General features: G+C 46.8%; 1 protein-coding gene across 1 annotated transcript in view; it reads right to left on the reverse strand.

The window, feature by feature from the left end:
• The window catches only part of LOC144152077 (uncharacterized), a 55,922-nt gene that overhangs the window by 37,441 nt on the left and 3,152 nt on the right, over positions 1 to 15,329 (reverse strand). The window contains exons 2-3 of the mRNA XM_077683286.1: positions 9,512 to 9,705; positions 4,576 to 4,802 (exon numbers count right to left, since the gene is read on the reverse strand). Of these exons, the coding sequence (XP_077539412.1) occupies positions 4,576 to 4,802; positions 9,512 to 9,705 (421 nt within the window). The remainder of the gene's footprint in view (positions 1 to 4,575; positions 4,803 to 9,511; positions 9,706 to 15,329) is intronic.

The following is a 15,329-nucleotide window of genomic DNA, read 5'->3' on the forward strand; positions in this document are numbered from 1 at the left end:
GCACCAATAACTCAGCTTAGAGCACTGCACGGGCCTGATTTTAAGGCCCGAGCCCGGCCCGAGCCCGCTTCGCGAAGCCCGAGCCCGACCCGGGCCCGTAACGCCTAGCCCGAGCCCGGTCTGGGCCCGGGCATTTATAAGTGAGCCTGGCCCGAGCCCGGCCCACCATCTCAAGCCCAGGCCCGGCCCGGCCCGGTAATTTATTTTTTGGCCTAGGGAGGGCCCGCGCGTGTGTGACCAGGCCCGGTCTTTGACGCTGAAGAAAGTTTGTTCATTAAATTTTGGGCGATCAGACGGAGCATCTAGTCTGTACAAGCACTTCATGAACTGAAACGCAAAAAAATAAGGGTTTAAAAGTGCACGTAGTTTAGCTTTCACCATCTGCAGTTCACGCCACATCGGCGTAAGAATAGCTCGTATTCTTACACGAGAGACACCATCACCTCTGATGACCAGTCTCTTGGCACCTTCACGTGGTTGTCTCGGCCACAAGTTGGTATTGCTGAAATCTTTTGGTCCGAATCTGAATCAGCGAGTATATACGCGCGTTGAAATACTTCACCTGCAGTGGTTGTTAAGCGGTGGTGTTTCTCTGGCACGCGAGTTTGATTCCCGGCCACAGCAGCCGCATTTTGATTGGTGCGACATCTAAAACACACGTGTACATGCATAAACATAGGTGCACAGCTCCAGGATATCTGAATTAATTCCTTCACCCCTTGGGCATTCCTTGTAATCGTATTTTTGGTATGTTATATACCAAAATATAAAATCTTGATGCAGTACAGAAATGTCATAAAAATTGCAGTATAGCGACCATCAGACCTAGCAAAACACGTTTTTAAAACAATGCGTACAACTAACAGCAAGAATCGCGCAAAAATAAACCAAGAATATTCATTTTGATGCTCGTTTCTACACTTCACGTCGGACCTGTTAACGGCCATCCCTATGAATTCAAGCCCGAGCCCGGCCCGGGCCCACGGCGTCGAGCCCGAGCCCGGCCCGGGCCCGTGGCATTGAGCCCGGGCCCAGCCCAGGCCCGCCGATAATCGACTTCGGGCGGCCCGGCCCGGCCCGCGGGCCGGGTCGGGCCCGGCCTTTCGGGCCGGCCCGGGCCCGTGCAGTGCTCTAACTCAGCTTTTCATAACCCCGCAATGGGTCCGAAATTTCACTTCAAGCGCGCAGCACCGCGCCTTACACTCAAGGCCAAAACAGGGCGAATTTGCGGGCACTGCATTGTTTTTGATGAACTCCCGTCTTTCGAGTCGTGCAACTTCCCGCAACAAATCAAACGACTGAATGTAAACCCAGCCGCCCTCCATAGCCAAAACCACGGTAGAAATAGGCAAAGAGTGCTCTGCCTGATGAACCACGAGCAACTGCTTCGCCCGGCTGCCATGTTTTCTAATCTTAACCACACCAAGATGGCAGCGCCAAGTAATGTCGTTCCTGAGATAGTTTGTCGCCTCAGAACACGAAGCATTTTTTCTTCAGGACTTTGCAATGGTTTTCGATTGGAAAACTTTAAAAACTCAGAATATAACATGTGCAACCCTACATTGTGACTTTCGAAAAAACTATTTTGGGGACATTTTTATGGGGTTTTTATTACATGATCAAACAATGAAACCTTCACAAACAGCATCTCGTACCTTGGGGGTGCTGGAAGATTATGCCGTCAGTAAGCATTTTTCCCCACTGAAACTGATGGGAGCGTTGAAATCCTTGGCTCTCAGACTGTTTCAGAGCAGTTTGCCGCAATTTTTGCAATTTTCAAGCTTTTGGAGCAGCCTGGTGCAGGAAAACAACTTTGTATCAAAACTGCGCAATATGCGCAGCTGTCTCACCCCTGATCATGTTTTATAAAACTGCTTAAGGGGGGACACGGGTCTTTGGGACCAAAAATTGGCGAAAAAAATCGATTTTTTGAAAGTGGCATTTTTGGAAATCCTCAAGTCTTTCTGCCTAAGTCTGCTAAGTTTCAAACCTCGGGAACTAGTATTTCACTCGCAATAACAATTCAAAACATTTGCGCAAGCCCAATGCGCGCAAAAGTGAAAGCTAAAACGGTACTCTTGTCACGGCGCGCAGCCGTTTTCCCCCTGGAGCGACAGGCGCCATCGCGGTTTCATTTGAAAGAGCGCTCTTCCCACTTCAATCTCCCGCCACTGCTGTGCCGCTTCGCCTACTCGGCGAAGAGAAAATAAGCATTGAAAAAAGTAAAACTCGAGGCCTGGTTGGACGTTGGGCGCACGTGATGCCACGGCGCGATTGGATTGGCCGAGTGCGGCGCGGGCCGTCTGCTTCGCGCGCGGGCGCATCGGTTGCCCAGAACTTGTGCTGCCGCCATCTCTCTTGTGTGCGAACGGCAGCGAAAAGGTAAAGCGATGCCGGGTTCGGCGAAAAAACATCATACGCGGAAGAAGTATGGCAAGAAAAGGAAGAAGTCCCAAGTGAACAACTTCAAGAAGTATTCCGCATCAGTGGAAACTGAAGAGATAGCACGCAACCCTGAGCGTAATGCTGGAGCCAACGGAGCCGCCGATGTGCCTGACAGCCAGATAGGCCTAGCAGCCCCAACGGGTCCGCCGGGACCGAGCCAGTGCGTTCGACTAGATACAGTGATGCTGCAGCCGTCTGAAGTGCGCGAAAAAAAAGCGAAAGCTGAAAAGCGCCTACATGACCTTGCGTCAAAACCAGCAATGAAGAGAAAGATGGATTGCTTTGCTTCTGAAAGCCCCGACGTTGCGACTGGCCCCGTTGACGATACGAACTTCGTCATTGCGAGCCTGGACTCGTTGAACGGCTTGATGAATGGTGTAAAGTGTAAAACGTGCGGCGGGAACGTTAGCGTCTCCACTGGTGAACGCGAATACGGCCTTGCGGTGAAATTGTGCCTTGAATGCGCGAACTGCGGAGTCGTGTCGTCGACGTGGAGTTCTCCGCGTGTTGAAGGGGAACAGAAGGTGAACCCCATCGTAGTGAACGTACTGGCTGTGCGCGCGATGCAGTCGAGCGGAAATCGTCAAACGGCGCTAAACGACGTCTTTGCCGAGATGAACATTTCCCATCGTGGGCTGCATACGAAGACGTGGCAGCACTACGTAAAAACAAAGCTGACCCCTGCTGCTACTCGTGCAGCCAAAAGTGTCACGACCGAGTCCGCGCAGCCCGTTCGTGAACTTTACCGCGAGCTCGACATCGACAATCCGGGAAACATCGCCGTTTCCTACGACGGTTCATGGATGACTCGCGGACACACGTCCCACATCGGCGTCGGGACCGTGATCGAACTTTTTACGGGGTGCGTGCTGGACTACGTGGTCCTGAGCAGCTGAATCGGCTCGAAAGCGAGCAGCGGCTGAAAATGTCCAGCGAGCGCTGAAAAAGCGGCACACCAATGCTGGAAAGCAAACAGACTACATCCCTGGAGGCTACTAACTCTCAATCATTATAAATATGTACATACTAATTGCTGTTGTCAATTAAATCTCGTGTAGTTTGTTTTTTACCATTTCCTCAAAACACAAATTTTGGACTCCACTCAGTTTTAAGGCCTCAATATCTCTGTATGTACGGCAGATAGAGCTATAATTTTTTTTGCACCAGGAAGCTAAATATGCGTACTGTGCACTAATGGGAATAGATTATGAAAATGAGCTTTAATAATTACTTATTTTGCATTTTATCCTCCACCACTAATGGCCACCATCTCAACACCGATTTTCAATGAGCTGTAAAACTGCTACTAAAGCCAAGTTGAGAAAAGTCCTCCCATTAGGTCATTGCTTATGCATTTGACTACCCAATCATGTGTTCAAAACATTTTTTTATGGACCACTTTTTTTTTTTAATTTAGGCCTTAAAAAATGGCGGCTAAGTAGTAATTATCTATAAAACTAATTGACTTTTGCAAAAACTGATTGGATATTTGGAATCAGCACAGAAAACTGTACAAGAGTGCATAGTTTCACTAAAATCAGATAAGAAATGAAAAAAATAGGTTAAAGACCCACTTCCCCCCTTAAGCTCGGTACAAGGTGAACAGAAAGACAATTTCAAAACATTTTACATATAAAAAAGTTTTCAAAATATTACGTTGAAATTTTTATGATGTTGTGGCAGAAGCATTTCCAGTTACTGTGCCCATATTCACCAAATCCACCAAGAAATACGAAAGTTGATTTCGAAACTGCCCATTAGCACTCGAGCGATACAATCAAATGTGACTCCAGGCCCCACTACACTCGCCCACTCATGTTTCTCGGCAGTGGCGCAGGTCAATGGCCACCAATTGCAAATTAAAATTCGGTGACAACGTAGAGAAATCGCCTTAAACTGGCTCGAAGGTCGCCACTGCTTCGTATGCTTTCTTTAGTATCTCTACTATTCCTTCGAAGCATGCGATAACACTGGTAGCGCTGTTATCGGGACAGAGCAGTCTTGCCAACGAACCAAACTTGTATTTTGTCTCCACGGCCTCTTAAACGGGAGCCTCTAGCAGCCGAGTCAAATGAGAGCCACACCTAGGTGTCGGCACGAAGGCTGCCGATAACCAAGCACGGCACCCACCTTCGGGCACTGGCTGGTGAGGGTCCACCTCGAGCAGCCTCTGAAGCAGAACAGGGGGGGTCGAGCCGGAGGCGGCGATGGCGGCCAGCAGGACATCGCAGACCGGCAGGAACGAGACCAGCAGCGGTCCAAGGACCATCCTGCAGCCCTCAATGGCCATGCATAGCTCAGTCTGCTCCACTGCTGACAGGCCGGAGAGGCTGGCGTTGATGAAGCGCAGGGTCTCGCTGCAAGGGAAAAACACTCGCATGACTTTGTGGAGGAGCAGTGTCGCATTATATCGTCTACAGCAAAACCAGAACTGCAACCTGTCTAGCTCAGACCAAGTTTCCTTGACAGGGTTCGCACAGGCTTCAAAAGCAACAATTCAAGGGTTTTCAAGGACTTTCAAGGACCAGAAAACACATTTTCAAGGTCCCCATCTAATGTTTTATCCTAGATTATCTATAGCTTTTTCAACACAATGCAAGCACAATATTGCACATTTAGATAGCCACTAACAGGTGCGTGAATGTTCCCCCAGCTTTATTTTTTATTTCATGGTTGGTATTTAGAGGTTTTTCTTTTTTCACGTTGTTTTGCTCAGGCTGTTTGATTTCAAAACTTCGTTAATGTGGCCTGCATGTCCTGCTTTGTCAGCAAGAGTATTGATTGATTGTGGGGTTTAACGCGCCGACGCAAAGCAGGCGATGAGGCGCGCCGTAGTGGAGGGCTCCGGATTAATTTTGACCACCTGGGGATCTTTAACGTGCGCCGAAATCTCGTACACACGGGCGTTTTTGCTTTTCGCCTCCATCAGAAAAGTGGCCCTGCGGCCGGGAATCGAACCCACGTCCTCGTGCTCAGCAGTACAACGCCTTAGCCACTGAGCCACCGCAGCAGCTGGCTATAAAGAGTTGACCGGCCACGATCATGCAGTGCATCGCACAGCTAGCTGCCATACTCGTTCGCACCCCAACCAGGTGCAACACAGTAAATTGTCTTGCGAATTGCACACTCATAGAGCCAGCTGGTTGCAAGCCTGCAGTGCGCTGCATAGCTGCTGTACTCGTTAGCAAGCCTGATGCCCAGACCAGCCACACCCAGAGCCTATCGTCTCGCGTAGGCCGTACTCGCATCTCGCATGCTCGTAGAGTCGACAGAGAGCTTGCTGCAACTGTCGCAACCACGAAATCAACCATTGTGCAACTGCCATGCCCGCTCGCTGACGTCTTATCACCTCGCGTCGAGCGGCGAGCAATGCCGGAACTCTTATAGAGTTTGCTCTTTTTGTCTCAGCAATCCAGAGCTTCTTCACCTTCTCGCAATTCGGAAACGTGTGAAAGCAATTATTCATGCAAGATGCACAAATTACGCTGCTCACTTGCGTGAGGCTACATGTAAAACCACTACTTCGGAGAAGCAATGGCAGGACGGGAGTCCTGACTGGAACCTCACATCCGGAAGTTCGCCGCAGTGGCAACCAGTTGTGGCGACACTACGCTAGTTGCTGCGTTGGCTAAAATGATGTGTTTTTAAATGCTTCCAATAAAAGTACTGCGCGCGTGTGGAGTTTAAAATTAGATCACAAGAGACTTTACTGGTGTATACCACTCGTTGATACAGAATTTGGGGCAGATAAATTTTCGTTGCAGTTGACCTTTAACCCTGTCACTAGGCTTGTGCGAATATTCGGGCACTTCGAATATTCGAACAAATATGACAGTATTCAAATTCGCTTCTACTTGAATTTAAAACTTCCGATATTTCGAAGTATTCGGGGTGAACGAATATCAAAACTTCGTTCAAGTTTCGGTTTCGTTAGGCAAGCCGCAGTGCCATTGACACCAGTCCTACATCTTGACTACATGTGGAGCCGAAACAAGCTAGGCCACATTCAGAGCGTTGTCGTAGCCTTTTTATGCGCACATGTTCGTCAGTTCCTGTTTCATTGTTTCAAACAATGAAACGGTAACGAAACAATTTGTTTGGTTACCGTGTGACATGCGTGCAGTGAGCAAGTGCCGATTGCACACCGCTCTTGAAGTTCAGTGGCCATCAGTTGCTTCAATCAGTTAAGTGACATGGCAAATGAGTCCACAGGTGCGAACCCTATATATATAGTGGAATCTCGATGATACGATTCTGGGTGATACGAATTTCGGGATGATACGAATTTCTGATAAGTCCCGGCGAAATTGCATTGTTTGCAATGGCAAAAATTTCGGTTCTCACGAACGGGCCTGCGCGGCCCAGCGGATGATACGAACGAGCTGGCGAGGCGCCCGACTGCCGAACGAGAAAGCGACGGCGACGTACGGGTTCTATCTCCCATCTGTGTCGCTCTTTCTCCAGGAACGGCCGCCGGACTATCGTTTTCTGCTCGCGAAAATGCGCCGCGCACTCCACAGGCGCGCTGACGCCACCGCGAAACCACCTGCACGCTGCGCTGGGCGCTCGAGCCACCGCTTCTAACCACTATTTAAGGGGAGACACTGGTCTTTAGGACCGAAAATTTGCCAAAAAATCAATTTTCTGTATTCATTTTATTTGCAGTCTACAGGTCCCGAAGAATGTACCTGCAAAATATCATAGCTGTATCATAAGTATCCACAAAGCTGTCGCCCTTTCAAGTCGCCTAAATGACCATTTTTGCCTATGTTTGCAAACTTCGTGCCCTGTTTTCTCAGAATCAATTTTTTTCCCAGATGGTCAGCTGTCAGGTACAATATCTTGGGATGTACTGGTTCGATTTACATCATTTTTTCTGCATTCAAAAGCTTATGAATTGAACAGTGCAATAAAACCACAAAAGTACAGAATTTTTTTTTGCTGGCACAAGATTTTATACAGTTAGTTTAACAAGAACATTGTAAATTGATGAACTGACATTTACAAATTTTACAGCGTTTGCAGAAACCATGCTAAAATTAATGCTGTGGTATAGTTGCACTCCCTGGTCCTTCTAGAGCACAAAGGGATAAAAGCTATTTGAGTATTTCATAGGTGCATAATGAAAAAATTGCCTGAAATGGAGTGACATAACATGTTGCACAACTCTAAACTTACACCCCACAGATGAAAACTGGCTGCATATTTGTGCTCAGGATGTTGAAATACACTCAATGTGTAAATCTCAAGCACATAGGTTAAAAAATAACAAAAATGTCCTCAAGACCAGTGTTCTCCCTTAAGGGGGGACATGGGTCTTAAAACAACTTCTTTATATATTAAGTAAACTCTGTGAAACTTTCCAGACTTTGTGCTCTTTTCGAAGTGATTTCAATTATGCTATTATTTTTTCAGTTAGTCAATAAGTTCCCGAGATAATTAGAGATAATGAGTTATTTTTGGAGGAACGATAGACAAAACAGTGTTGGTCATAAAACTAATCTTCTGTTTGAAATCAGCATTCAAAATAGTTCCTTGCCACTGGTACCACCAAAGTTTATTGAGCTGTAAAATTAGTTCCAAGCGATGCATCAAAAAACCACTTCCTATAGTGCATTCACCAGTGTTCACGGCATTAGAAAATATGAAGATTACAGTTTTATGACCAACACTGTTTTGTCTATTATTCCTCCAGAAATGACTAATTATCTCTAATTATCTCAGGAACTAATTGACTTACTGAAAAAAATAATGGCATATTTGAAATCAGTGGGAAAAAAGCAGCAAGACTAGCAAGTTTCACAGAGTTTACTTAATATATAAAGAAGTTGTTTTAAGACTCATGCCCCCTCTTAAAATGCCGCTCAAAGCACACACGAAGTTTCTTGTGCGGTAAATGAGCTAATAATGTGGGCGAAAACGATGCTATAAAACATTATCCGCGCCGCTAGTGAGAGCACCCATGAAATATCTGCAGCGGTGCTAAGCCTACACATCTCCACCGGAGCCAGCCAGCTGTCTCGAGCACTTCGAACAGTAGCCCTGAGGCGCACGCCTTCCCATTGGCGAAAATCATCAGGCTCCTCCCGCTGCCACGAGCGTCATTTTCTGACCGAGGCACAGGCGACCGCGAGCACGGAATCACCGACGCGGGCGTGAAAATGTCGCGCGCGCAACGCCGGCGCGCATGAACCGCGTGCAAAAACGCTCCTGTAGTGAGCTTGGGCACCACGAGTGAGGAGATGAAAGTCCAGAAATTACCGCCCGGCGACATGGAGGTTAAAAAAAAAGCAGAGAAACGTTACAGATTTCTCCACACGAAACTAATAAAAGAAATAAAAAACTGTTTTTAGTGCTCGATTTTTTGGTCTGTGTTGGTTCATACGAATTTCGGATAATACGAATATTTTTCGCGGTCCCGCGAGATTCGTATCATCGAGATTTTACTGGAGAACTTTTTTATGAAGGTCCCACCAGGACCGGCAGCTCAGTGTCTCAGTGACAGGAAGCTCAGTGACATCCAACAGCTATTCGAATTCACTCCGAAAGTATTCGACCCCAAGGACTATTCGTTTCGAATTCACTTCGAACTAAAATATTACTATTCGCACAAGCCTAGCTGTCACTGACATAGTGGTACGTTTACGCATTTCCCTTCCGCGGTGTCACTGACGCATCGGTACGTTCTCCATTGTGTGTTCAAAAATTCGCGCCATAGCGCAACGCGGACGCGCCTGGACTGTTCGAACCATCTGTCGAGTCTTTCTAGTAGCTCGTATTCTTTAGTTTGAAATGTTACACAGAGCATAAGAATTAAGCTAGAAAAATTACACCGGATAAACGTAGCTTTTAACTGTGTGCTAATTTCAAATCGCTGCATTGGGTTGTAGTACAACATTCTGCCTGGGGAACGCAAAGAAGACCAACAAAGAATGCCTTGCTGGATCTCGTTTAAACGACCGCCATTCTTCGGTTCAAGACCAAGACAGCCCCTTAGAAGACTGATACTAGCACAGCTTACAGTGGTTTCAGCAAGAGTTAAGAACACGAGAGTGCAGAGACTCACACAGAGAGCACGCGGGCGGCATCCTTGAAGGGCAGAGTCTGGTGCCAAGACCTGAGGGTGGCCCAGCAGGAGATGAGGGGCAATGCCCGGTCGGAGGCATCGTTGCACTCGCGGCCACCGGGACCCCCCAGATTGTGGAGGAGGTCCTGCAGCGGTATCGATGGCTGCTTCTCCCAGAGCCGCCGCCAGGACCGCTGCAACCCGTCCCCAGGGTCAGTAGTGCCACAATTGCAGGGGGAGGGGGCGTCCACGCTCGTGAACATTTAGGGGAGGAGAAGCGACACCAACCCAACCAACCTAACCCCCCAAACCCCATCTCTCCAACAAACCTCACGCACGTTCAGATGCACACGTTGGCACGAGTACGTGTACGCAAGTTTGCCCATGCGTGCGTGCAAAGCACCATGTGCAGGGAACAAAAAAATGCAAGCAAGTTTTCAGTGCCTGTTCAGAAGGCCAAAATAATCACACAACTAAAGTTGTAGTAGCACTGTCTCGTTGAAGGTAAGGTTGCAGTCGCACTCTACCTCCACAAAAATAGTCCCAGTCGCGCTCTGAATTCACTAGATAAAAGTCCTATGGCACTCTGTTTAGCAGAAAAGCCAACTTGCCATGCTGGCAGAGGAGACTGCTACTGAACGGCACACAACCAATCAATATCACGACCACGAAAGCGCCACTCAGATTACAGCTGCGGTACACAGACTTTTTCATATTCATGCGCATCATGAACTCAACACTGCAAAAGCAGATTCTTTGTTTCTGACGTCCAGTGCACTAGTTAAAATGAAAATGGCCCCATTACTTCACAGTACTCTACAGCGTGTGCGCACTGTATACAAGCACATACACGCATGCTTTTCCTTTTTTTATTATTTTACACGACCAATGTAGAACAGCACAAACCTAAAAAAAACAGGTAACAACTTTGTATGCCCCCAATGCCTTAGCAGCCGTCACTCTAAGTAACCTTGTAGACAGTGTAGTTTATGAGATGCTGCGAAGCCAAGTCAGTCTTTGAAATTTCTACATTTACAAGCTTTGATCAACCACGTTGGAAGCATTAGAGGCCCAAAGAAAAATTCTTCCAGACACCACTCACTAGCTTACAACTCTTTTTTTTTCTCGATGCAACATAAAAAAAAACTCAAACAATTGCTGAGACCTTCTGGTATTGCCTAGCAATGTACTTTGCACGATAAATTGATCTCATCATTGAGCTTATACACTAATCATGATCCAGGCCTCGAAGACAATAAATAGGGCTGCATAACGTTTTAATCAGGCGGTCAAAAATCTCATCCAAAATGTTGCAAGCCTCTGCACGTCCACATTGGCGACCGCCAACCAAAGCCACCATTAAAAAACGACTGTGAAATTGTACTGGTGCCTCCAGTTTCATTTGAGCGTATCACTTGGTTGCTGAAGTGCAGTGAACAAACTGATAACTATGCTTTTATCATTTTCCCTGTTAGGTCAGTGGCGACACTGTATGGTGAGAAATTTGAAAGTTTTCAATACTTTTTACATTTTCTTAAACTGAAAAAAAAAAAAAAAAAAATAGCCCTTTGGGCCCGGGATAAAGCTGAGTTACCAGAAACTTGTATGCGAACTCTGAGTAACTTTCATCTGGGTGCTTCACTGCTTCTCGAAACTTGTTTTTTTTTTTTTTTTCCCCATTAAACGAGGTTCATTTTGTCTTCACAGGCACTTTGAAACTCTGGGATGCCCTAAAGTACAACTTAGGCGCTCTTACTCGGTACCCTTTCAGCCATTGCTGTCTTTCTAGAGAACAGGCAACCCTTCAACACTGACATTTCTCCACAAAAATGACTATAGCAAGGCCTGCATCTAAAAAAAAAATTCTACAAAGGGGAACGTTCGATCTTGTTAAACATAGTGGCTCACATTGAATAAAGGGTCATGCAAGGAAGCTGCTCAAGTAGTTCCCCTTTTCTCGATGACATCAGCACCAAAATCCCTGGCGTGGCGACATCACCATAGGCATTGGAAAGTCTTGTGTAACCTGTCTACTGATGCATCACTAGAATGCACTGCAAGGCCATTCCTTGCAAGCACAGCCTTTCCATGGAGCCCCTCTGGACTGACAGTATCACACAGGACTATCGTTCTAACCCCACTTCAATGAATCAACTGTTCGGTACATATCCACATATGCATTATGCACAGGTTCACCTCACGTCATGTTGATTCTCTTCTATTGGAATAGGTATGAATTATGATGGGAAGCCAGCAGGTCACATTACGTCTCGTAACAAAAACGGAATACCAAAAGGGGCGGCGTATACAAAAGGAATTCACTCTTCTACATGCTTGTGCTAAATGATATGCAAGACCAGTTGCTACATTACATTTCAGAAATGCTCACACACCAACCTCGGTGCATTTATGCCTTACAATTAGGATGACAAAAATAGCAAAACTAAGATATAGTACCTTGGCTGGAAGTGGCAGCATGATGTGAAGGAGCAGTGAGTGCTCTGTTTGCTTTTTTGCATGCTTCATTAGGTTACTGTGCGCACACCCAATTTGTCAAAATGGAAATGAAAAATTGGAAATGAACCAGTAACCGACTCTCCGCAACATGCGCAACTCATCCGTTGAGAAGCCGCTGCATGCTGCCAGCTTTAAACTAACACACTCTAGCACCGGCACACGTTCTATCCTGCCGATACCCAGACCGATGCCCATCCTGTGGAATGCCCCGATCCTCTGACCCAAACTCCAATACCCAACCCTCCCCCTCCGGATGGGAAGCCACTTTTATGATCTAGCACCCCCGTCCTGGGCGACCGGGCAAGACGGATTACAGCAGCAAATGGGGCCCTCCACTAAAGACACAACCCGCTCAGAGCAGAATACTCATACCTAATAAAGAAGATCTGCACTACTACTACTACTATGAACCGATATTTTTGCTAGACCTGAACTGAAACCCCAAAAGGGGCAAAGAAGAAGGTTACACGAGAGATTTCACTCCATGCAGCCTGTAGGCGACGTGAAACATCGGCTTTAACCTTCCCAGGCACAGGTCTCACTGCGACTAGTGCAGGATGATCAAGCAAGCCAAATACTCAAGTACTATACCTTAATTTTGATGCCAAATTGTATTTCGCCTTCCAAAAAAAGAAAACCATATGCGCAAATTTGTCGACTAGCCCAACCCACAATTCTGCTGCAACTTTCCGTGAACTGGATGTATTCAGCAAATTTTTGACACCCCCTCTCAAGAAAACAAAAGAACAAAAAACTTTTCCCCTCCACTGATCTTGCAACTGCATCTCAGAGAAACCCAAATGCTCCTCATCCACTGCATATCCACTCAACATCACGGACTTCAGGTAAAACATTAAAAGCACTTCAAACAGAAACCCCGTCATCCAAAATACCCCTAGGCCTTTCCTCTGTTTTAACCCAACATCCAACCTACTCAAGCCCGGCCTTTGTAATATGCTCAAAGAGAAACTCAAGGTGCAGCAAGCATGCCAGCTCAACCATCTCTTTCACCCCTACAAGTCGAACAGTCCTCACAAAGCTAGGCTGCTCTATACCTACATCCATCGAAGCCCTACAACACATCGCTCCGTACCATCGCGCATACATGTATGACTACATGAACCCTCATATACTATTGGACAGGAGGCAAGAACAAGTACGCTTTTCCTAGAAAAGATACCCCAAACAACGTACATATCCAGTACATAAACTCCACAGCCTATTCCAAATGACCAGCCCTCGCCTCCAACAGACCTCTCGAGACATCTGCCGCTCTTGCTCTTGCCATTATGACCCCTGTTGAAAAAACTGTCATTGCACTCACAGCCCCCGGCAGCTACGTCACGATTATAAGAGGCAGCCAGAAAGCACGCCTTGACCACTACACAGCGCATTCCTGTTGAGGATAGACTCGGAACTAAAACTTACAAGCGCTTGCGCTATACTCCACCTAAACCATCTCCAAACACTCACGACGCCCACCTTCGGAGCAGGCTTTAAACCCAAACTTACTTCAGCACCTCCTGTGCTGGCCTGCAGGCCTGTGGGGAGAGTGGTTCACTGGTTCAAAGTGAAAAGCAAATTGCTTCGAGATAAATTTGCAAAAAAGCAACACAATTCCCAAGGCTTTCTGGCGATATAAGTAGGCAAGCTATTTTTTATTAGGGGCGAAGCCCCTTAGGGGCTGGGGCTGTTGGCATCTGTCGTCGTTTCACGTAGTCCTGGTACTAAAACACCGGAACACTCGTTTTCCAACGCCTCGCACTAGAACGTTTCACCTCCGTGGAAAAAAACGCGTACTAAACAGGCACACCGAGACACTCATTTTGCAATGCCTTGCGCTAGAACGCCTCATGCTTCAAAGACATGAGACTTTGACAGCAAAGCTCTATACCTGCACCCCCCCTAACGGTTTCATCTCTGTGGGCAAAAACACCAAGTCGCCAAGAATACACGTATACACTGCATGCTTCGCCCCTCCCAAGATTTCATGTTAGTGGAGATGGCCCTGTTTTTTTTTTTTATTTATGTTTGGTTTCTTGTTCTACCTGGAACAGTTCAAGCTGGAACTGTGTTCTTTTTCAAGAAAAAGGAACTACAGAACGCTTCCGGAGACATGAAAGAAAACAAGCTGTTTTTTACGCTTGCACTGGCCACGGCACTGTCCACCAACCATTGCCAAGAAACTATATACCTACTAATCTCTGATGCCCTATACATATCGTGCATCTTAACCTAATTAAAATCTATCTACACACATTTTGAAGCACTCTCGTATACAACAAAAGGCCCAACAAATCATAATTCCACGTTTGCCCCCTGCCCAGGCCTACCCTACATTGTTTACCTTTGGTGCATCCGGTTTTCTCGTGTAGTCGTGCTTCTGCCTTGCTATTTCCTGCCTACGTTCCCACGGTCTCATCATAGCTTGGCGGCCCTATATCGTGAGAACAAGGTCTGTAGGGTTCATATGTGCACCGCAAAGCAGTACGAGTTGCTCCTGGATCATTGTAACACGAATATGGGCTCACGCACCGGAAATGCTGCCTTTTCCTGGTGCAGTGATGGCCCTGCTGTGTGATATGTTTTTCCTCGTGGGGCAGATTTGTTTTTGGTTGTCAGAGGCCTGCACGTAGCATTCCCTTTGTGGTGGGCATGAATGGCAGCTCAATGGTGGGGGGTAGTGTCACTAAATAAGGACACTAGTGGGGGGCACCTAAGTCCATGGTCAGAGCAACTGGTATCCGGTACCCTTTTACAAGCCCAGCCTTGGACATCAGCAACCTCAACCCTAGCATGTATTTCCTCCCCCCCCCCCCCCCTTGACTCGACACATTGTGAACGACAGTTCATTCAATACAAGCATTCATACATGTTTCCCCAATGTGGTGAGGGAAAATTTTGCTCTAAATACAGGCTTTGTCACTCCAAGACATGCGAGGCACATCTGAAGATAGGCTTCAAAGACTTCAGTTATTGCACTTTGCAGCTAAGTTATGGATTCAGGAATCCTTCAAGCACGACTTCTTCCAAATAGGAAATGTATTTCTTAATTGAGACTAAGAATATGGCCTGGTAAAAACCTTTTTAAAAGTGGACAGACAAAAAAGAAAAAAAATCCCGTGTTCGTCTTTTTTTTTTGTGGGAATCAGTCATAACAATCCTGTCAGTAAAAATGTAGCTTCCATGACGGTGGCAAGTCATTGGATGCAGTATGGCGACTACTGGTTATTTTCCCTTTAGTGTCTGCGGTATGTTCAAATGTCAAGCAGTCATTCATGACTTCATACGAAACTGAACC

This window comes from Haemaphysalis longicornis, unplaced genomic scaffold, assembly GCF_048455015.1.
Source record: "Haemaphysalis longicornis isolate Haplotype H1 unplaced genomic scaffold, Haemaphysalis longicornis Haplotype H1 scaffold_9, whole genome shotgun sequence".
Lineage (NCBI taxonomy): Eukaryota > Metazoa > Arthropoda > Arachnida > Ixodida > Ixodidae > Haemaphysalis > Haemaphysalis longicornis.